Source organism: Prinia subflava, chromosome 34, assembly GCF_021018805.1.
Source record: "Prinia subflava isolate CZ2003 ecotype Zambia chromosome 34, Cam_Psub_1.2, whole genome shotgun sequence".
In the NCBI taxonomy this organism is placed as follows: Eukaryota; Metazoa; Chordata; class Aves; order Passeriformes; family Cisticolidae; genus Prinia; species Prinia subflava.
Genome location: NC_086280.1, coordinates 338,367 through 359,892, shown reverse-complemented (window position 1 = coordinate 359,892; position 21,526 = coordinate 338,367). Strand labels below are relative to the sequence as shown.

General features: G+C 48.0%; 1 protein-coding gene across 1 annotated transcript; it reads left to right on the top strand.

The window, feature by feature from the left end:
- Positions 1-383: 383 nt before the first annotated feature.
- Positions 384-16,166, top strand: SENP1 (SUMO specific peptidase 1). Its single transcript, XM_063420974.1, is given in 18 exon segments — positions 384-800; positions 3,471-3,543; positions 3,657-3,753; positions 4,386-4,521; positions 5,547-5,567; positions 5,570-5,652; positions 7,902-8,137; positions 8,506-8,560; positions 8,706-8,744; positions 8,852-8,936; positions 10,277-10,429; positions 11,171-11,302; positions 11,763-11,966; positions 12,658-12,723; positions 12,725-12,738; positions 13,305-13,389; positions 15,080-15,175; positions 15,813-16,166. Coding segments are annotated over 18 exon segments (2,040 nt in total). The 5' UTR covers positions 384-398; the 3' UTR covers positions 15,876-16,166.
- The last annotated feature ends 5,360 nt before the right edge of the window (positions 16,167-21,526 follow it).

The following is a 21,526-nucleotide window of genomic DNA, read 5'->3' as shown; positions in this document are numbered from 1 at the left end:
CCCCACAGAGTGACCACCCAGCACACAGAGTGACCCCCTGGAGGGTCACAGCCCCCACAGAATGACCACCCAGCACACACAGTGACCCCCTGGAGGATCACAGCCCCACAGAGTGACCACCCAGCACACAGAGTGACCCCCCTGGAGGGTCACAGCCCCCACAGAGTGACCCCCTGGAGGGTCACAGCCCCCACAGAATGAGCACCCAGCACACAGAGTGACCCCCTGGAGGGTCACAGCCCCCACAGAGTGAGCACCCAGCACACAGAGTGACCCCCTGGAGGGTCACAGTCCCACAGAGTGACCACGGTGTCCCGTGAATGTCCAGGCTGTCCCGTCCTGTCCGCGCTGGCACCTCGGACCTTCCCGCCGCCAGGGGGCGCTCTCCTCTCCCAGCCATGCGCGCTTTGTGCTCTCCCGCCACTTCCGGCGGCGCCTCGCTCCCGGCGCTCACTTCCGCTTCCGCCACCTCCTCCTCGCTGCTGCCGCCGAGCCCGGGAGAACCGCGCGCGCTCGGGACTCTTCCGGTCTCACTTCCGCTTCCGGTCGGGTGGCCAGGCCGGCTGAGGGGAGCGAAGCGGCGGCGGCGGCTCCGGGCCCTGCTCGGCTCCCGGAGCCCGCTCCTCTCCCTCCCTCTGCCTTCACACCGCCCTTCGCCGCCGCCGCGCTTCTCCCCGTGCTCGGTTGTGCCGCTGCCCGGGGCCGAGGCGGTGGCACTGCCCCCGATGAGGATGGAGGCCCGGGAGGCGGCGCGGGCCCGGCCCGGCCCGGCCTTCAAGGGCTTGGGCACCGAGAGTAAGGTACGGAGCGGGGCCGGGGCATTCCCGGGGCTCTGTTCCCTCGGGCCGGGGCATTCCCGGGGCCTCCCCTCAGGGAATCGCAGCGGGATTTGGGCGGGAAGGCGATTTTGGAAAGATCTGGGACAATTTCCCCATCCCGGGGCGCTCCTGGGTTTTAGAGAGGTTTGGGATTTGGGGCAGGGTCTTTGGTGGTTTTCAGGGACTTGAGGTTTTTTTGGGATTTTTTTGGGATTGGAGCTGGGATTTTGGGATCCTTTGGGATTTGGGGCAGGGTCTTTGGTGGTTTTCAGGGACTTGAGGAGGTTTTTTGGGATTTTTTTGGGATTGGAGCAGGGATTTTGAGATTCTTTGGGATTGGAGCAGGGATTTTGGGATTTTTTTGGGATTGGAGCAGGGATTTTGGGATTCTTTGGGATTGGAGCAGGGATTTTGAGATTCTTTGGGATTGGAGCAGGGATTTGGGGATTTTTTTGGGATTGGAGCAGGGATTTTGGGATCCTTTGGGATTTGGGGCAGGGTCTTTGGTGGTTTTCAGGGACTTGAGGAGGGTTTTTTGGGATTCTTTGGGATTGGAGCAGGAATTTTGGGATTCTTTGGGATTGGAGCAGGGATTTTAGGATTTTTTGGGATTTGGAGCAGGGATTTTGGGATTCTTTGGGATTTGGAGCAGGGATTTTAGGATTTTTTTTGAGATTGGAGCAGGGATTTTGAGATTCTTTGGGATTGGAGCAGGGATTTTGAGATTCTTTGGGATTTGGAGCAGGAATTTTAGGATTTTTTTGGGGATTGGAGCAGGGATTTTGGGATTTTTTTGGCATTGGAGCAGGGATTTTGGGATTTTTTTTGGGATTGGAGCAGGGATTTTGGGATTTTTTTGGCATTGGAGCAGGGATTTTGGGATTTTTTTGGGGATTGGAGCAGGGATTTTGGGATTTTTTTTGGGATTGGAGCAGGGATTTTGGGATTTTTTTGGCATTGGAGCAGGGATTTTGGGATTTTTTTGGGGATTGGAGCAGGGATTTTGGGATTTTTTTGGCGTTGGAGCAGGGAATCACAGCGGGATTTGGGCGGGGAGGCGATTTTGGAAATATCTGGGACAATTTCCCCATCCCGGGGCGCTCCTGGGACGCTTCCCCGGGACAGCTCAGCCTGAAGACCCCGAAAATCAAATCCCAAACGTTGTTTGGGGTTTCCCCGGTTCCTGACGTGGGAATTCCGCCTGGAATTTGCCGGGAATGGGGAGCCCAAGTGTGGGATCCCCCCCGGGTCCGGAGCTGCGAAATTCAGGATTTTTCCAGTGGATTTTGGGTTCTTTCTACTCCATAAAATTTGGGAGATGTGACCTTTAGGAGCTGTGAGGTTTGAGAATTGGGAGTTTCAGGAATTGGGAATTTAAGGAGTTTAGGAAGTTGGGAATTTTGTGAGTTGTGATTGTTAGGAATTGTGAACTTCAGGCATTGGCAACTTTTGGAATTGAGAATTTTGGGAATTGTGAACTTTAGGAATTGAGAATTTTGGGAATCGTGAACTTTGGGAATCGTGAACTTTGGGAATCGTGAACTTTGGGAATCGTGAACTTCTGGAATTGAGAATTTTGGGAATCATGAACTTCTGGAATTGAGAATTTTGGGAATCGTGAACTTTAGGAATTGAGAATTTTGGGAATCATGAACTTTTGGAACTGAGAATTTTGGGAATCGTGAACTTCTGGAATTGAGAATTTTCGGAATCGTGAACTTTAGGAATTGAGAATTTTGGGAATCGTGAACTTTAGGAGTTGAGAATTTTGGGAATCGGGAACTTTTGGAGTTGAGAATTTTGGGAATCATGAACTTTAGGAATTGAGAATTTTGGGAATCGTGAACTTTAGGAATTGAGAATTTTGGGAATCGTGAACTTCTGGAATTGAGAATTTTGGGAATCATGAACTTCTGGAATTGAGAATTTTGGGAATCGTGAACTTTTGGAGTTGAGAATTTTGGGAATCGGGAACTTTAGGAATTGAGAATTTTGGGAATCGTGAACTTTAGGAGTTGAGAATTTTGGGAATCGGGAACTTTTGGAGTTGAGAATTTTGGGAATCGTGAACGTTTGGAGTTGAGAATTTTGGGAATCATGAACTTTAGGAATTGAGAATTTTGGGAATCGTGAACTTTAGGAATTGAGAATTTTGGGAATCATGAACTTTAGGAATTGAGAATTTTGGGAATCGGGAACTTTGGGAATCATGAACTTCTGGAATTGAGAATTTTGGGAATCATGAACTTCTGGAATTGAGAATTTTGGGAATCATGAACTTCTGGAATTGAGAATTTTGGGAATCGTGAACTTCTGGAGTTGAGAATTTTGGGAATCATGAACTTTAGGAATTGAGAATTTTGGGAATCATGAACTTTAGGAATTGAGAATTTTGGGAATCGTGAACTTTGGGAATCGTGAACTTTAGGAACTGAGAATTTTGGGAATCGTGAACTTCTGGAATTGAGAATTTTGGGAATCGTGAACTTTTGGAATTGAGAATTTTGGGAATCGTGAACTTCTGGAATTGTGAATTCCTGCCACCATTCCCAACCAGCTCTGAGCACACCTTGTCATTTTCCTGTATTCCTCCCTGACAATTTCCCACTTCTAACCAAAATACTGGAATTTTCACCCCTCTTTTTTTTCCAGTTTTTCCCCCCCAAACTCAGCAGCTTCTGCTGCCCTGCCGGGAACTCCTCCTGCTCCCTCAGCTACGCCCCAGGTGAGTTTTCCCTCTGGAATTTGGGGCTGTTTTCCCCAAAAATCAACCCCTGGAGAAGGGGAAATTTGGGGCTTTTTGGAAGGAATTCCCAAATTCTGAGGTTTTTCCCTCAGAAATTCCCGAAAGGTTCCCGGGAGCCAACGGGCAGTGGAGGAGCTCCAAGCCCCGGGGGAGCCGAGGCTCCTTCCTGGAGACCCGCAAAAATTCCAGGTGGGTGCTGCAGATCTCAGGTTTTATTTCATTTTCTGGTGGGGAAACGAAATTTATTTTTCATTTATTATTGGGTTTATTTGGGATTTTTTGCTTTCTTAAAATTTTATTTGGGATTTTTGAGGGGGGTGGGATTTGGGGATTTATTTGGGCAGGATTGGGGTTTTTTTTTTTTTAATTTCGGGGAAATTTTTTTTGTGGGTTTTATTTGGGGGTTTGGGGGGAGGCCTGGAGATTTTATTCTGGATTTTTAAGGGATTTTTGGGGGGTTTTATTTGGAATTTTTGAGCATTTCGTTTCTCGTTTTGTGCGATCTTTTGTGATTTTAAAATTTGCGGGGTTTGCAACGATCCTGAGGCGTTTGTATTTGGGATTTTTGAGGGGGGTGGGATTTGGGGGATTTATTTGGGGAGGATTGGGTTTTTTTTTTTTATTTTGGGGAAATTTTTTTTGTGGGTTTTCTTTGGGGATTTGGGGGGAGGCCTGGAGTTTTTATTCTGGATTTTTAAGGGATTTTTGGGGGGTTTTATTTGGAATTTTTGAACATTTCGTTTCTCCTTTTGTGCGATCTTTTGTGATTTTAAAATTTGCGGGGTTTGCAACAATCCTGAGGCGTTTGTCCCTCCTTGCAGCGGGAATTGCGGCACTTTTGGGGGAAAAGGTTCCCTCCACGGAGCCTCCTTCCCCCTGAAGCCGGCCCAGAGCCCCTCCTGGAGCCGCCGCAGCCCCAAGAAGGCCCCGCGGCGCTTCCTGAGCGCGGCCGAGGAGGTGAGGGGCTGGAAATCCCGGGAAATCCTGGGAAAATCCCGGGAAATCCTGGGAAATTCCAGGGAAATCCAGAGAAATCCAGAGAAATAAATCCCGGGAAATCCAGGGAAAATCCCGGGAAATCCCAGAAAAATCCCGGGAAATCCCAGAAAAATCCTGGGAAAATCCAGGGAAATCCCGGGAGATCCCAGAAAAATCCCAGGATAATCCAGTGAAATCCAGAAAAATCCTGGGAAAATCCCGGGAAATCCCGGGAAATCCGGAGAAATCCAGGGAAATCCCGGGAAATCCCGGGAAATCCTGGGAAATAAATCCCGGGAAATCCAGGGAAATCCCGGGAAAATCCCAGGAAATCCAGGGAAATCCCAGGAAATCCAGGGAAATCCAGGGAAATCCAGGGGAATCCCGGGGCTTTTGTGGGACTGGGGCTGTTTCAGGCAGAGCTGGGGGCGCTGCTGGGGTTAAACCCAAAATCCCTGGGGTTAAACCCAAAATCCCTGGGGTTAAACCCAAAATCCCTGGGATTAAACATAAAAATCCCTGGGGTTAAACCCAAAATCTCTGGGGTTAAACCCAAAATCCCTGGGGTTAAACCCAAAATCCCTGGGGTTAAACCCAAAATCTCTGGGGTTAAACCCAAAATCTCTGGGGTTAAACCCAAAATCTCTGGGGTTAAACCCAAAATCCCTGGGGTTAAACCCAAAATCTCTGGGGTTAAACCCAAAATCCCTGGGGTTAAACACAAAATCCCTGGGGTTAAACCCAAAATCCCTGGAGTTAAACCCAAAATCTCTGGGGTTAAACCCAAAATCCCTGGGGTTAAACACAAAATCCTGGGGTTAAACCCAAAATCCTGGGGTTAAACATAAAAATCCCTGGGATTTTCCAGCCCTAAATCCCAATTTTTGGGGTTTTTCTCAGCATTGCCTTTATGGGTTCCCAGCAGACCCCTGAATTTGGGGGGAAATCCCTGGGGATTGGTGAATTCCGAGGTTTTGACAGGAGTTTTTCCGTGTCCTCCGCAGACGGTGCGGGAGGAGGAGCGGGAGAGATTTACCGGCAGCTGCTGCAGATGGTGACCGGGAAGAGATTCTCCAGCTGCAAACCCTCCCCGCTGCTCCCCTTCCACCTGTGAGTCCCAAAAAATCCCCAAATCCCTGCCCCAAATCCCAAAGAATCCCCAAATCCCTGCCCCAAATCCCAAAGAATCCCAAAATCCCTGCTCCAATCCCAAAGAATCCCAAAATCCCTGCTCCAATCCCAAAAAAAATCCCCAAATCCCTGCTCCAAATCCCAAAGAATCCCCAAATCCCTGCTCCAATCCAAAGAATCCCAAAGTCCCCTGCTCCAATCCCAAAAAAAGCCCCAAAATCCCTGCTCCAATCCAAAAAATCCCAAATCCCTGCTCCAATCCCAAAAAAGCCCAAAATCCCTGCTCCAATCCCAAAAAATCCCTGCTCCAGTCCCAAAAAAAATCCCCAAAATCCCTGCTCCAATCCCAAAAAATGCCCCAAATCCCAAAAAATCCCCAAATCCCTGCTCCAATCCCAAAAAATGCCCCAAATCCCAAAAAATCCCCAAATCCCTGCTCCAATCCCAAAAAATGCCCCCAAATCCCAAAGAATCTCAAAATCCCTGCCCCAATCCCAAAGAATCCCAAAATCCCTGTTCCAATCCCAAAGAATCCCAAAATCCCTGCTCCAATCCCAAAGAATCCCAAAATCCCTGCCCCAATCGCAAAGAATCCCAAAATCCCTGCTCCAATCCCAAAGAATCCCAAAATCCCTGCCCCAATCCCAAAGAATCCCAAAATCCCTGCTCCAATCCCAAAGAATCCCAAAATCCCTGCTCCAATCCCAAAGAATCCCAAAATCCCTGCTCCAATCCCAAAATCCCTGCTCCAATCCCAAAAAATGCCCCAAATCCCAAAGAATCCCAAAATCCCTGCCCCAAATCCCAAAGAATCCCAAAATCCCTGATCCAATCCCAAAAAAGCCCAAAATCCCTGCTCCAATCCCAAAAAATGCCCCAAATCCCTGCTCCAATCCCAAAGAATCACAAAATCCCTGCTCCAATCCCAAAGAATCCCAAAATCCCTGCTCCAATCCCAAAGAATCCCAAAATCCCCTGCTCCAATCCCAAAAAAAATCCCAAAATCCCTGCTCCAATCCCAAAAAAATCCCCAAATCCCTGCTCCAAATCCCAAAGAATCCCAAAATCCCTGCCCCAAATCCCAAAGAATCCCAAAATCCCTGCTCCAATCCCAAAGAATCTCAAAATCCCTGCTCCAATCCCAAAGAATCCCAAAATCCCTGCCCCAATCCCAAAGAATCCCAAAATCCCTGCTCCAATCCCAAAAAATCCCAAAATCCCTGCTCCAATCCCAAAGAATCCCAAAATCCCTGCCCCAATCCCAAAGAATCCCAAAATCCCTGCTCCAATCCCAAAAAAGCCCAAAATCCCTGCTCCAATCCCAAAGAATCCCAAAATCCCTGCTCCAAATCCCAAAATCCCTGCTCCAATCCCAAAATCCCTGCTCCAATCCCAAAAAATGCCCCAAATCCCTGCCCCAGTCCCAAAGGATCTCAAAATCCCTGCTCCAATCCCAAAAAAAGCCCCCAAATCCTGCCCCAAATCCCAAAGAATCCCAAAATCCCTGCTCCAATCCCAAAAAAATCCCCAAATCCCTGCTCCAATCCCAAAAAAATCCCCAAATCCCTGCTCCAATCCCCAAAAAATCCCAAAATCCCTGCTCCAATCCCAAAAAAGCCCAAAATCCCTGCTCCAATCCCAAAGAATCCCAAAATCCCTGCTCCAATCCCAAAGAATCCCAAAATCCCTGCTCCAATCCCAAAATCCCTGCTCCAATCCCAAAAATGCACCAAATCCCTGCCCCAATCCCAAAGAATCCCAAAATCCCTGCTCCAATCCCAAAGAATCCCAAAATCCCTGCTCCAATCCCAAAAAAATCCCCAAATCCCTGCTCCAATCCCAAAAAATGCCCCAAATCCCTGCCCCAGTCCCAAAGGATCTCAAAATCCCTGCTCCAATCCCAAAAAAAAGCCCCCAAATCCTGCTCCAAATCCCAAAGAATCCCAAAATCCCTGCTCCAATCCCAAAATCCCTGCTCCAATCCCAAAATCCCTGCTCCAATCCCAAAATCCCTGCTCCAGTCCCAAAGAATCCCAAAATCCCTGCTCCAAATCCCAAAGAATCCCAAAAAAACCCTCCTCAAGTCCCTGAAAACCACCAAAGACCCTGCCCAAATCCCAAACCTCTCCCAAACCCTTCCCTAATCCCAAAACATCCCCAGATCTCTCTCCTTATCCCAGATCTTTGGTTTTTCTCCGGGAATTTCCCTCACTGGGTTTTTTCCGCAGCTCCCGCTGTTCCCGTTCCGGCCCCTCCCTGTCCCAAGAGGTTCCCAGGGATGATCCCGAGGCGCTGGAAACTCCAAAAATTCCGGGTCCTGTTCCACATCCTCCAGAGCCACCCAGGAATTCCCAAAATTCCCCCCTGGGTCCCTTCCCAGGCTTTCCTGGGGGGTTCCAGCCCCGGAATTCCACGGCCTCGCAGCAGCGGGAGGAGGAGCCCGTGGCCAGGGTGGAGAGTGAAGGTAAAGATTCCCAAAAATTGCAGGAAAAGAATCCCAAAAGTTGTAAAAATCCCCTCCCAGAACACCCCAGTCTCAAACAAAACAACCAAATAACTCCCCCCCAAAAAAAATCTAAAATTCATTTTAATAACCCACAAAAAGTCCCCCAGAAATTTCAAAGAGAATCTCCCAAAAAATCCCCAAATCCCAAAGAAATCCCGAAATTCATCCACATCCCAAACAAAATTAAAACCAAATCCCAAATAACCCCAAATCCTGGGAAAGGGATTTAAATTCTGTTAATAAACCAAATCCAGGGTTCTTATTCGGGATTGGGCAGGATTTAGAGCCAAGGGGGACAAAATTCCAGGAATTTTTCCCATTTTTAGGGTCAGATTCTGTCATTTTGCTCAAGGTGAAGGATTCCAGAACTCCAGCTCCAAGGTAAGGGGTGGGAAATTTGGAAATTTTGGGGATTTTTAGGGACATGGGAAGGTGACAATAAAGAGGGACAGGTGAGAATTTAGGAATTCAGGGGAAATTCCAGGATTTTTGGTCACTTCCAACCCTCCCTTCTCCCTCTTTCCAGCCTCCCCTTTTTCCAGGCTGAGCTATGGATCAAAGAGCTGTGAGTTAACATTCCCTGCTGCCTTTTTCCTGGGATTTTTGGGGTGGAAAAACTTAAAATCCTGATTTTTTTAATCGATTTTTCTATGAAAACTCTGGCTGCTCCAGGACAAGTGTCTACGATTCCCGGGCCAGGGAGAGGTGGAGACAAATCGAGGAGCAGAAAGCCTTGGCCCTGCAGCTCCAGAGCCAGGTGAGAATTACCTGGAAAAACACCTTGGAATGAGAAAACTGGGGGGGAAAACGGGAAAAATCGAATCTTTTGAGGCCTTTGTGCTTTGTAGTCTTGGAAAACACCAAGGAAAAGAAGGAAACCAGAGGGGTTTAAAGCCCCCCAGATGGGTTCAAAGCCCCCCAGACACATTTAAAGCCCCCCAGGTGGGCTTGAAGCCCCTCCAGGTGGGTTTCAAGCCCCCCCAGACACATTTAAAGCCACCTAGATGGGTTTGAAGCCCCTCCAGGTGAGTTTAAAGCCCCCCCAGACAAGTTTCAAACCCCCCAGATGGGTTTGAAGCCCCCCCAGACACATTTCAACCCACCCTAGATGGGTTTGAAGCCCCTCCAGGTGAGCTTGAAGCCCCCCAGACAAGTTCCAAATCCCCCCAGACACATTTAAAGCCCCCCAGATGGGTTTAAAGCCCCCCCAGACACATTTAAAGCCCCCCCAGACACATTTAAAGCCCCCCAGATGGGCTTGAAGCCCCCCCAGACACATTTAAAGCCCCCCAGATGGGCTTGAAGCCCCCCCAGACACATTTAAAGCCACCCTAGATGGGTTTCAAGCCCCTCCAGGTGAGTTTAAAGCCCCCCCAGACAAGTTCCAAACCCCCCCAGACACATTTAAAGCCCCCCAGGTGGGTTTGAAGCCCCCCCAGTCACATTTAAAGGCCCCCAGATGGGTTTAAAGCCCCCCCAGACACATTTAAAGCCCCCCAGATGGGTTTGAAGTCCCTCCAGGTGGGGTTTCAAACCCCCCCTAGACACATTTCAGACTGGACATTATGGGAAATTCTGGCACTAGGAAGTTCATCAGGGCTTGGAAAATGGATCAGAATCCATGGAAATGGGGGAAAAAAAATGTGACAGAGTTGGGTGGCAGAGTTGGGTGACAGAGTTGGGTGGCAGAGTTGGGTGACAGAGTTGGGTGGCAGAGTTGGGTGACAGAGTTGGGTGGCAGAGTTGGGTGACAGAGTTGGGTGGCAGAGTTGGGCGACACAGTTGGGTGACACAGTTGGGCGACACAGTTGGGTGGCAGAGTTGGGTGGCAGAGTTGGGTGACACAGTTGGGTGGTAGAGTTGAGTGACACAGTCGGGTGACACAGTCGGGTGACACAGTCGGGTGGCAGAGTCGGGTGACACAGTTGGGTGACACAGTCGGGTGACACAGTCGGGTGGCACAGTCGGGTGACACAGTCGGGTGGCTCCGGAAGGGTGAATTCCACAATCCCAGAGGTTTTTCCCGATTTTTATCACTCCTGAGTTCTGCTTTTCCCTGACTCCACCTCTGCCATTCCCAAATCTTTGCCCGCACAGCGTCTCCAGGAGCGGGAGCGCTCCGTGCAGGACCTGGTGGATCTGCACCTGCGCGTGCCCCTGGAGAAGGAGATCCCGGTGTCCGTGGGGCCGGAGGAACCGGAGCCAGCCCGGCCCGGCCAGGGCGACGAGGAATTCCCGGAGATCACCGAGGTGGGGCTGGGATAAACCCGGGAATGTGAACGGAATTCCCGGAGATCACCGAGGTGGGGCTGGGATAAACCCGGGAATGTGAACGGAATTCCCGGAGATCACCGAGGTGGGGCTGGGATAAACCCGGAATGTGAACGGAATTCCCGGAGATCACCGAGGTGGGGCTGGGATAAACCCGGGAATGTGAACGGAATTCCCGGAGATCACCGAGGTGGGGCTGGGATAAACCCGGGAATGTGAACGGAATTCCCGGAGATCACCGAGGTGGGGCTGGACAAACCCGGGAATGTGAACGGAATTCCCGGAGATCACCGAGGTGGGGCTGGGATAAACCCGGGAATGTGAACGGAATTCCCGGAGATCACCGAGGTGGGGGCTGGGACAGACCCGGGAATGTGAACGGAATTCCCGGAGATCACCGAGGTGGGGCTGGGATAAACCCGGGAATGTGAACGGAATTCCCGGAGATCACCGAGGTGGGGCTGGGATAAACCCGGGAATGTGAACGGAATTCCCGGAGATCACCGAGGTGGGGGCTGGGACAAACCCGGGAATGTGAACGGAATTCCCGGAGATCACCGAGGTGGGGCTGGGACAAACCCGGGAACGTGAACGGAATTCCCGGGATCGGGGGCCCTGCCCCGTTCCTGTCGGGTTTAAAGCACAAAGAGGGGAATTCAAGGTTAAAATTTGGGGATTTGGGGTTTTGGAAAAGCAGGAATTCTGCCTCCCTCCCTGCAGGAAATGGAGAAGGAAATCAAGAGCCTCTTCCGAGGAGGGAACCAGGACGAGGTGCTGAGCGAAGCTTTCCGCCTGACCATCACCAGGAAGGACATCCAGACCCTCAACAACCTCAACTGGCTCAACGACGAGGTGAAAAGCCAAAAATTCCCATTTTGCACCCGTTGCCAGCAGCTTGGAAGGGAAAAATGGACGGGTTTGGGACTGGGATGGGATTTGTGGGTTGGGATTCCCACCCTGGAGTAATAAATCCATGGGGAGAAAGCTACGTAAAATAAAAATCATTTAATTTATGTGAGGAATTAATGATAATGGGAGGATGGGATCGATTGAACAGGGAAAACAACAAATAAATACGGATTTTAAGTAAAGGCAAATCCTAAAAATCCTCAGATTTTTTTCTGGAATGTTTTCATACAGTGGAGCTATTGCAAACCCCCCTGGGTTTGTTGAAGTTTTTAATGCAAATCCTCCTTTTTTGGGGAATTTGTTCCCTAACTTTACACAGAGCTGCAAATCTGAACCCCATAATTGAAAAAGTCTATTAAAAAAAAAATCAAAAATCACATCTGTTTTCCTTTTCTTTTTCCAGATCATCAATTTCTACATGAATTTACTGATGGAGAGGAGCAAGGAGAAGGATTTGCCTGCCGTCCATGCCTTCAACACCTTTTTCTTCACCAAATTAAAGACTGCAGGCTACCAGGCTGTGAAAAGATGGACAAAAAAAGTGGATATTTTCTCCGTGGATCTGCTCCTGGTGCCCATCCACCTGGGAGTGCACTGGTGCCTGGCTGTGAGTGCCTGAATTATCCCAGAAAATCTTCACTCTGCCATTTAGGGCCCAAGTTTTATTGCTTTTGGGTGATGCTGAGGGGAAAATTTGGTCAAATCTGAGTTTAAAGGGAAAATAACAAGGTAGGAGCAGCTTTTTGTGGTGTTTTTAGTCCTTAAGCTCAGCCTGGAGGTCATTTTAGGGAATTTATTCCCTTGGGAAGATCTGATTTCCCCGTTCCCACCAACTCCTGGTGCCACAGGATCTTGTTAAAGAGATTTAGGCCACAGATATTTAACTTTTCCCCCTTCTTTGTCCTGTCCCCTCCCTTGGCTCCTGGGATCCTGCAGGAATTTTCAGCTCCTTTAGCAAAAACCTCCTCAAATTATTAATGAATTGTTAATTAATTCCATGGAAAAAAAGGAAATTCCCACCACAAATGATGCAGGAATGGGGAGGGAAAGCACCAAAACCCACCCAGACTGGGGCAAAATCACTGCAAATCTGGGAGAAGTAACACTAATAATAATAACAAAAATAATTATAATAATATGAAATGCTGGTTTAGACGTTTAGGAATTAAAAACACACCAAGAAACGGGGATTTCTTGGGGGAAATCCTTCTCTGCTGTGAAACAACCTGAATTTTTTTTTGGCAGCAAGGAGAATTCTGGATTTTTCTGCCCGTTTTAAGGAATTTTTCTCTGTGCAGGTCGTGGATTTCAGGAAAAAAACCATCACCTACTACGATTCCATGGGAGGGATCAACAGTGAGGCCGTGCAGGATCCTGCTGTGAGTGAAATCCCTTCCCTGGAAAATCCCAAAATCCCACTGCTGCTTCCCCGGCCTTTGCCCATTTCGGAGCCTTTTAGGGTCATTTTTAGGTCCCTTTAGGGTCATTTTTTTGGCTCCTTTAGGGTCATTTTTGCTCCCTTTTTCAGGCTCGTTCTCCCCTTCCAGGACCTGGAGAATTCCTGCTCTTCCCTGGAATTTCCTCCTACAAATCTCAGGAATTCCCTCTTCTTTTTTTCCTTTTTTTTTTTTTCCTTTTTTTCCCTTTTTTTCCCTTTTTTTTCCCTTTTTTTTTCCTTTTTTTTCCTTTTTTTTTCCTTTTTTTCCTTTTTTTCCTTTTTTTTCCTTTTTTTCCCTTTTTTTCCTTTTTTCCTTTTTTTTCCTTTTTTTCCTTTTTTTTTTTCTTCCCATGAGATTCGCCTCTCCTGATCCAATATTAGATTTTTGGGGGGGATTAATTTGTAAATCCCAACCCTGAATCCCTTTGGGAACAGCCAAACAGAGAAAAAAACCTCAGATTTCCCATTTTTCCATGAATTGCAGTTTTCCTGCTCCTTTTCCCGCAGGCAGTACCTGAAACAAGAAAGTTTGGACAAGAAAAGGAAGGAATTCGACACCAATGGATGGGCCCTGCTGAGCAAGAAGAGCCAGGTTTGGACAGCCCAGAATTCCAAAAAAAAAGGGATTTTTGTGAATTCCCAGCCCTTTTTGGGGCTGCTTTTCCCTCAGGAATTCCTGGGAGAAAAAGGAGGGAACAAATCCCTGATCTTGGAGAGGAAATCTCCCACAGGGATGGGACCAAGGGGAAGGGTTTAGGTGGGATTTGGGGAAGGTGGAAATGCAAAAAATCCCGAAATTCTGGGACCTGTCCACCCCAAAAAATCCCGAAATTCTGGGACCTGTCCACCCAAAAAAATCCTGAAATTCTGGGACCTGTCCACCCCAAAAAAAATCCTGAAATTCTGGGACCTGTCCACCCCAAAAAATCCTGAAATTCTGGAACCTGTCCACCCCAAAAAATTCCCAAAAATTCTGAAATTCTGGGACCTGTCCACCCCAAAAAATCCCGAAATTCTGGGACCTGTCCACCCCAAAAAATCCTGAAATTCTGGGACCAGTCCACCCCAAAAAATCCCGAAATTCTGGGACCAGTCCACCCCAAAAAATCCTGAAATTCCAGGAACCATCTGGTTTTCCCAGCTGGATGTGCCACTGGAATTTGCTGAGATTTCCCTGGGATTTCAGGGTTTTGGGGGGTTTTGTTGGCTTTGAGGGAAGAGGGGTCTCAGGGTTGTTGATTCCCTGTGATTCTCCTCGGGGTTGCTGTTCCCAGAGGTAATAATAATAATAATAATAATAATAATAATAATAATAATAATAATAATAATAATAATAATAATAATAATAATAATAATATCAGGTTTTCAGTCTTCTCTTTGCCCTGAGTGTTTCACACCAGAGGCAGAGACGAGCTGAGTCCCCAGTGCACATTTCCAAGGTTGTTTATTTTTAATTATTTTAATTCTTTCTCAGCTCTGCAGGGCATCCCCAGCAGAGCAGGACTGGGTGGGTCAGAGAGCCCCACACCTTATGTACCCCTGACCCAACCACCGTCCAAAATGAACTTTTTATTTACAAATTTTTATTTACAAAATTGTACCAATGCCTACTACCTATGCTAACAGGTCATTTCTACTCTAAACCAATCTCTAAAATCCAACTCAGCCAAAGATGGGGGACGAGAGCAAGAACAAGGAGCACAGGGGCCACTCCCCAATTCCTCCATCTTGTCTCTTCAACCCCATCTACTAAAAATCCTAAATTCTATATTTATGTTCTATAATAAACCATCCACTATTTATTTTAAATTCTTAGGGTTTGTGATTCTTCCTGCATGTGAGTGTTCACTGCCATGGCAGGGATCAGAGGCAGTGTCCTCCTGGGATCTGTGTGGGTCTGACTGAGCCCCTGGACAGACCCCAGACCCCCCTGGACAGACCCCAGACCCCCCTGGACAGACCCCAGACCCCCCTGGACAGACCCCAGACCCCCCTGGACAGACCCCAGAAACCCTTTAAAGATCCCAAACCCCCCTGGACAGACCCCAGACCCCCTGGACAGACCCCAGACTCCCCTGGACAGACCCCAGACCCTCCTGGACAGACCCCAGACCCCCCTGGACAGACCCCAGACCCTCCTGGACAGACCCCAGACCCCCCTGGACAGACCCCAGACCCCCTGTTCCGGTCTCCAAACCCTCCAGGGCAGCCACAGGAATGTTCTAGACTCCAGCAGAGGGGAATGTGGGAATTTGGGGGAGCTGATTTTGGTTTTCCCTCAGGAGATCCCGCAGCAGATGAACGGCAGCGACTGCGGGATGTTCGCCTGCAGATACGCCGAGTGCATCTCCAAGGACAAACCCATCAACTTCACCCAGGTACTGCAACTCCCCCCTTCCCAAACTCCTCACAAAGCCCAGGACCAGGAAAAGCCCAAAAATCCCCAAAATCCCAGTGAAATTTGGGGGAAATTCCATCGTTTCTCACCCAATCCCAAGGAATTTCCACCTGATTTCCCATTTCCAGCTCCCCCCACACAGGGAATTGTCCCCAAATCCCTGTCCCAAGTCCCTGGGAAAAGCTCCCAACCCCCAGTGCCAGAGAAAATCCCTAAAATTCCCCCCAAAATCTGGGCCAAATTCCCCGTTCCTCCCCAAAATCCCACGGAATTCCCGGGTTATTCCCCATTCCCAACCTCCAGGAATATCCCACTTCCCTGGTCCAGCATTCCCAGATCCCATCATTCACAAATTGCCTCAGGTCCCAAAACCCCAGCGCCAGGAAAACCCCAAAATCCCTCAGAATCCCAGCAAAATCTGGGATAAATTCCACAGTTTTTTGCCTGAATCCCAAGAAATTCCCACTCTTTCCCCCATTCCCACAACCCCAAAGCCCCAAATTTCCCTCTTTTCCCCAATTTTCCATGAAAAAAAAGGATGAATCTGCCCCTGGATGAGCAAACCCTGACTGAAATTCCTGGATTTTCCCATTTTCCCCCCCAAAAAATTCCTAAAGCAACACATGCCTTACTTCCGGAAGAGGATGGCCTGGGAAATCCTGCACAGAAAGCTCCTCTGATGCCAGAAAAATCCTGAAATTCCATGGATTTGGATCACAAGAATCCCGGGATTCTCCTCGGGACACCGCTGAGGAACTCCGGGTCCTGCTCTTCCCAAACCTTCCCCTGGATTTGGGGGGAATAGAAAAGTTTGGAAGCACAGCTGGGATTTTTTGGAGTTTTTTCCCCTCTTCTGAGATTGCAGGATGGATTTGCCTGCTTTTCCATCTGCTGGGATGGGGTAATTTGGGAATTTTGGGCTTTTTGGAGCTGGATTTTCAGGGAAAGGGAGGCACCTCCACGGATTTGGGTTGGGAAAGAAAATAAAGATTTGGGAAAAGCAAGGGAAGGGTTTGGTTCCGGAGGGAATTTTGGGGATCATTCTCATTTTTTCCACCTCATTTCCCTAAGTTTGGGGATTTTATCCATGAGAAAACCTGGATTGGGATCTCTGGGAATAATTCCTGTTTAAATCCTGGGTTTTCCCAGTTTTTCTTCCCAAATTCCTGCTTTTTAGCACCATTTTTGCTGAGATTTAGCTCCAGAATGCCAGAATTCCTCTGGATTTATACCCAAACTTTGCTCTTCCGAGGGATAAACCCCAAAACCTGAGGAAAATGCAGGATATTTGGAGAATTTTTGGGAATTTTCCCCTCCCTTTCAAGCTGCTTCACCCCAGCAGCTCCTGTTGCTTTTTCCAACTGCTTTTCCCACTTCTTCCAGGAAAAAAACCCTCCCAAATCCCAGGAACTGCAGAACCATGGGAAAAGCCCCCGAATTCTGGAATCCTTTCAATTTTTCCCAAAAAAACCCCCCAGGATTTATTTGGGGAGCTTTTCCCACCCCTTTCCCTGGATTAATTTATTCCTGAATTTTTTTTGGAGCTTCCCAAGCCTCTGGATTTGCTCTTCCTGGTGGAAAGATTTTAAGGAGAAGAAAAGTGGGAAAAAATCCCAAATTTTTGTATTTTCCCTCTCCTGCAGGAGCTGGGAATTTTTTCTATTTTTCCCAACTTGGGAGCTGAAGTTTTGTACGAAATTCCCGAATTTTTGGATCCCTTTTTCCCAGTTTTTCCCGGTCCTTTTGTCCCTTTTGATCCCAAATTCCCTCCCCTGTTTTATACCAGATTCATTTCCTACTTTTTTTATCTTTTATTGGAATTAAAGATCTGAAAAAAAAAAAACCACCTGGAATTGTGAATTTTTCCTGCTTTTGGCGCTCCTTGGGTGGGAAATCCCGGGAAAAGGGTTTGGGATTGTTCATCCTCAGCTGCAGAAATCAAGGGAAAAATGCCCAAAAATCCAGGGAAGATGCCTCAAAATCCAGGAAAATGCCCCAAATATGAGGCAGATGCCCCAAAACCTGGGAAAATGCCCTCAAATTCTTTAGAAAATGACCCCAAATATCACAGGAACCGCCTGGAATCCCGTCAGGAATTCCGTCCCCTCCTCCAGGTGACAAAGGTCCTTTCACGCCCCTTCCCCCCCCCTCCTCCGCTGGATCCGTTGCTATTTTTACAAAAATTCCCAGAAAAAAAAATGAGGATTTGGGATTAAAGGTCCCTTTGTGCAGCCGGGGTTGGCAGCGGCCGTGCCGGGCAAACCTCGGCTCTCCCGGGAATCCCGGGATTCCAAAAATCCCAAAAAAAAATCCGGGACACGGAGCCCCCTGTGCTGCCCCAAAATCCCTGGAAAATGCCCCAAAACACAAAAAACTGCCCCAAAATCAGCTACAAATGCTCCTAATCCAGGAAACGCCCCAAAATTCAGGGTTGGGACCCCAAATACCGAACGGGGAGAGCCCAGAATTGAGAGCTGCTCCTCCAAGCCCCCAATTTTGGGTCATTTTGGGTCATTTTGGTCATTTTTAACCCCAAACGTGGCCAGGTCAGATCTAACCCCCCCCAAAAACACCAATTTGGTTCATTTTGGGGTCATTTTTTGCATCATTTTGGGTCATTTTAACCCTCCAAACCCTAATTTTGGGGTCATTTGGGAGTAAATTTGGGGGTAATTTTGGGGTAATTTGGGGTCATTTTTTACCCCAAATCATCCAGGTCAGGGCTGCTCCCCCAAACCCCAAATTTTGGGGTGATTTTGGGTCATTTGGGGTCATTTTTCACCCCAAGCAGGGGCAGGATCCTCACACTCCAGGAGCCACCTGATCCTAATTTCTCCTAACGACCCCCTCCCCCCTCCGACCCCAATTAATCCCCCAGCCCTCATTAATTAATTAACCCACGGCCCCGCTGGGCTTTTTTCTGTTTTCTTCCCTCAAAAAAAAATCTCCAAAAATCCCAAAAAAATCCTCAAACCTGATCTCCCTTCAAACCTTGGGACCCTCGGCCCAGCTCCCATCAAAAAAATCCCTTTTAGGGTCGGGTTTTTTGGGGATTTTTGGGTGTTTTTGGTGTTTTTTAATTTTTTTTTTTCCTGGATTTATTTATTTTTTGGGATTTTTCCGGTTCTGGGACACAGGGGCAGCTTTGTCCCCGTGGCTTTTGGGGCCCTGGCTCGGTGCCACCCCAAATAAGTTTTTTTTGGGGGTAGGGGGATGGGAGACTCTGCCATCAAAGGATCCTAAATCTCGGAGTTTTTTTGCCTCTTCCTCGCTCCAGACAGGAAAAAAAAAAAAAGGAAATTTTTAGAGTTTGGAGCTGGATGAAAATCCTGAATTTCAGCTATTTAGGGAGCAAAAAATCCCAAATTTTGAGGGAGGATCCTGAAAAATTAAATGGTGAAGCGACTCCCCCCTAATCAGAGTGACCCTGAGGGAAAAAGTCCAGAAATTCCAGGGGAAAAATCAACTTTGGGAATGGGAGAAATCCCTAAAAAGTCCCGAAGAATCCCCCAAACCGATCCATTCAGTTCACAGCTTTTCACACCAAATTCCCAGAATTTTGCCCCAAATTCTCAGAATTTCATCCCAAAATACCATAAAAATAAAAACCATACAAAATGTACCCCCAAAATAATTTAAAAATATTTAAAAACATACAAAATATAAAAAATACATTAAAATATAAAAAAATTAAAATACAAAATTATAAAAATACACCAAAATGTCCCCAAAATATAAAAGGATATACAAAAATACACAAAAGTATCCAAAAAATGTCAAACAATATTCAAAAAATACAGAACCCCCCAGAAAAAAAAAATACAAAAAATACCCTAAAATGTACAGGAAAAAATGACAAAAATTATCTAAGAAATACAAAATAAAAATAAAAATAAAAATATCAAAATAAACCAAAATAAATCAAAATAACCCCAAAAAAATCCCCGGTGGGGCCCTGAGCTCCCTGCCCCACTCCCTGAAAGGATCCCTTTGTACCTTTCCCAAAAAATCGTCTTTTCATCCCAAAAAAGGGGAGGAGGGAAAGGAGGAGGAGGAAGAGGCCACGCTGGGGGGGAAGGCTTTGACCTCATCCCACAAAAATTCCCTTTTTTTTCCCCCATTTCGGGCCCCTTCCCACCTTTCCAGGGGGAAAAGGGACAAAGAGGCTCTGTGCGACAAAACCCTCAAAAATGGGGCAAAAAAGGGAATTTTAATGATTTTACCCACCAGGAAAAGGAGGAGAAGGGAAGACCCTAAATGGAAAAAAGGAATTTGGGGCCAGGGTTTGGGATTTGGGGTTTTTTTAGGGGTTAAAAGCAGATTTTGTGTCCCTACAATTAATTTTGTAGGGGGTAAATTCACCCCAAAATTGGGGATTATTGGGGTTTTGCCTCCCCAAAATTGGGGATTTGGGGGGTTTTACGTCCCCTAAAAAAATCAGTAAAAAAAAAAATATCATTTTTATATTATTAGATAATTTTTAATAGGAAATTTTCTGGGATAATTAAAAATATAGAGTGAAACAGCTACAAAATCAGGAGAAAAAAGTAAAAATTGGGGGTTTTGGGGAGGACAAAGATCCTTTTTCTGCTCCCCAATCCCAAAAGGATCCAGGGAAATATTTGGGGCCAGATCTGAGGTTACTGCAAGGTGCCAGAGGGAAAAAATGGGATTTGGGGAGTTTTTATGTTGCTAAAAAGCCCTTTTGGAAGGGAAAAATAAATTCTTGGCTCTCCCCAGTGAGAAATTCCCTCTCTGGGTTTGGAGTTTTCATGGGATTGGGGGGTTTGGGAAAAATTGGGAGGGAAGGGAGGAAAAATGGGGGAGAAATGAGACAGAAATGGGGCAAAAATGCAGGGAAAATAAGGCAGAAATGGGGAAAACTTGAGGTAAAAATGGGAATGAAATGGGATAGAAATGGGGGGGAAGGGAATAAAAATGGGGGAGAATTGGGCAAAACTGGAAGGGAAATGGGGAAAAATTGGGTAAAAATGGTGCAGAAGTAGGGGGGAGATGGGGCAGAAATTGGAAAGAATTGGGGTAAAAGTGGGGGGAAATGGGTTTAAAATTGGGGTAAAAGTGGGGAGAAATGGGTTTAAAATTGGGCAAGATTGGTGTAAAAATGGGAAATGGGGCAGGAATGGAGCAAAAATAGGGGAAATGGGATTAAAATAGGGCAAAATGGAGTAAAAATGGGGCTGAAAGGGGGCAAAAATGAGGCAAAATTTGGGCTGAAATGGAGGAAAAATGGAGCCAAAATGAGACAAAAATAAAGTAAAATTGGAGTAAAAATGGGGGGAAATGGGATAAAAATAGGGGAAAATAGTAAAAACTGAATTCCCCCTCTGCTCCCAGAGCAGTTTTGAGCCTACTTTGGGGAATTTGGGGAATTTGGGGTGGAAAAATTCAGTCCCAACTCCATCGGGACGGGGCCGGGTGACGCTCGCGGGTGGTGGCACCGGGTGGGGACAGCCAAGATCCCGTGGGGACAATGGGGGGGGGGGGGGGGGTCGGTCCCACCCACGGGGCCGGTTCGGTCCCAAACCACGCCCCCCGTGCTCCTCCCCATCCCGGTGTCCCCTCGCTGTCCCCGTCCCAGGCTGGCACTCGTCCCCTTTTGGAAGGATTTGATGCCAAACTGGAATTGTTCGATCCCAAATTGGGATTTTTTTGACCCCAAACTGGGTTTGTTCAATCGCAACCCCCTCCTTGCTGTTCTTCCATAGCGCTGTCCCCTTCCCATCCCCTCCTGTCCCCTCTTGTCCCCTCCTGTCCCCTTCCCATCCCCTCCTGTCCCCTCCTGTCCCCTCCTGTCCCCTCCTGTCCCCTCTTGTCCCCTCCTGTCTCCTCCTGTCCCCTTCCCATCCCCTCCTGTCCCCTCCTGTCCCCTCTTGTCCCCTCCTGTCCCCTCCTGTCCCCAGGCTCTGGAGAGGCCATCAGGGACCGGGGCCAACAGGACAAAACTGGGGGGGCCCGGCCTTACCTCTGTCACCGCCACTGTCACCAGTGCCACCAGTGCCACCACTGTCACCAGTGTCCACCACCTCTGTCACCAGTGCCACCTGCACGTCCCCACTCCAAGGCAGAGGCTGTCCCCACCCGTTGTCCCCACCCCGGTTTTGAGGGAGTTTGGCAGGATTTGGGGGATTTTGGGGGGGGTATGGGGGGGTTGAGCCGTCCTCGGCCCCGTCCTGGCTCTGTCACTCTGGGGACAGGGCAGAGCCACCCCCAGAAATTGGGAAGGGGTCGGGCAGCACCTTCCAGGCCTTTTGATTTATTCCCAAATTTTCTGTTCCATCGGAAAGCGGCGGCCGGAGCCAAGGCCTGGCCC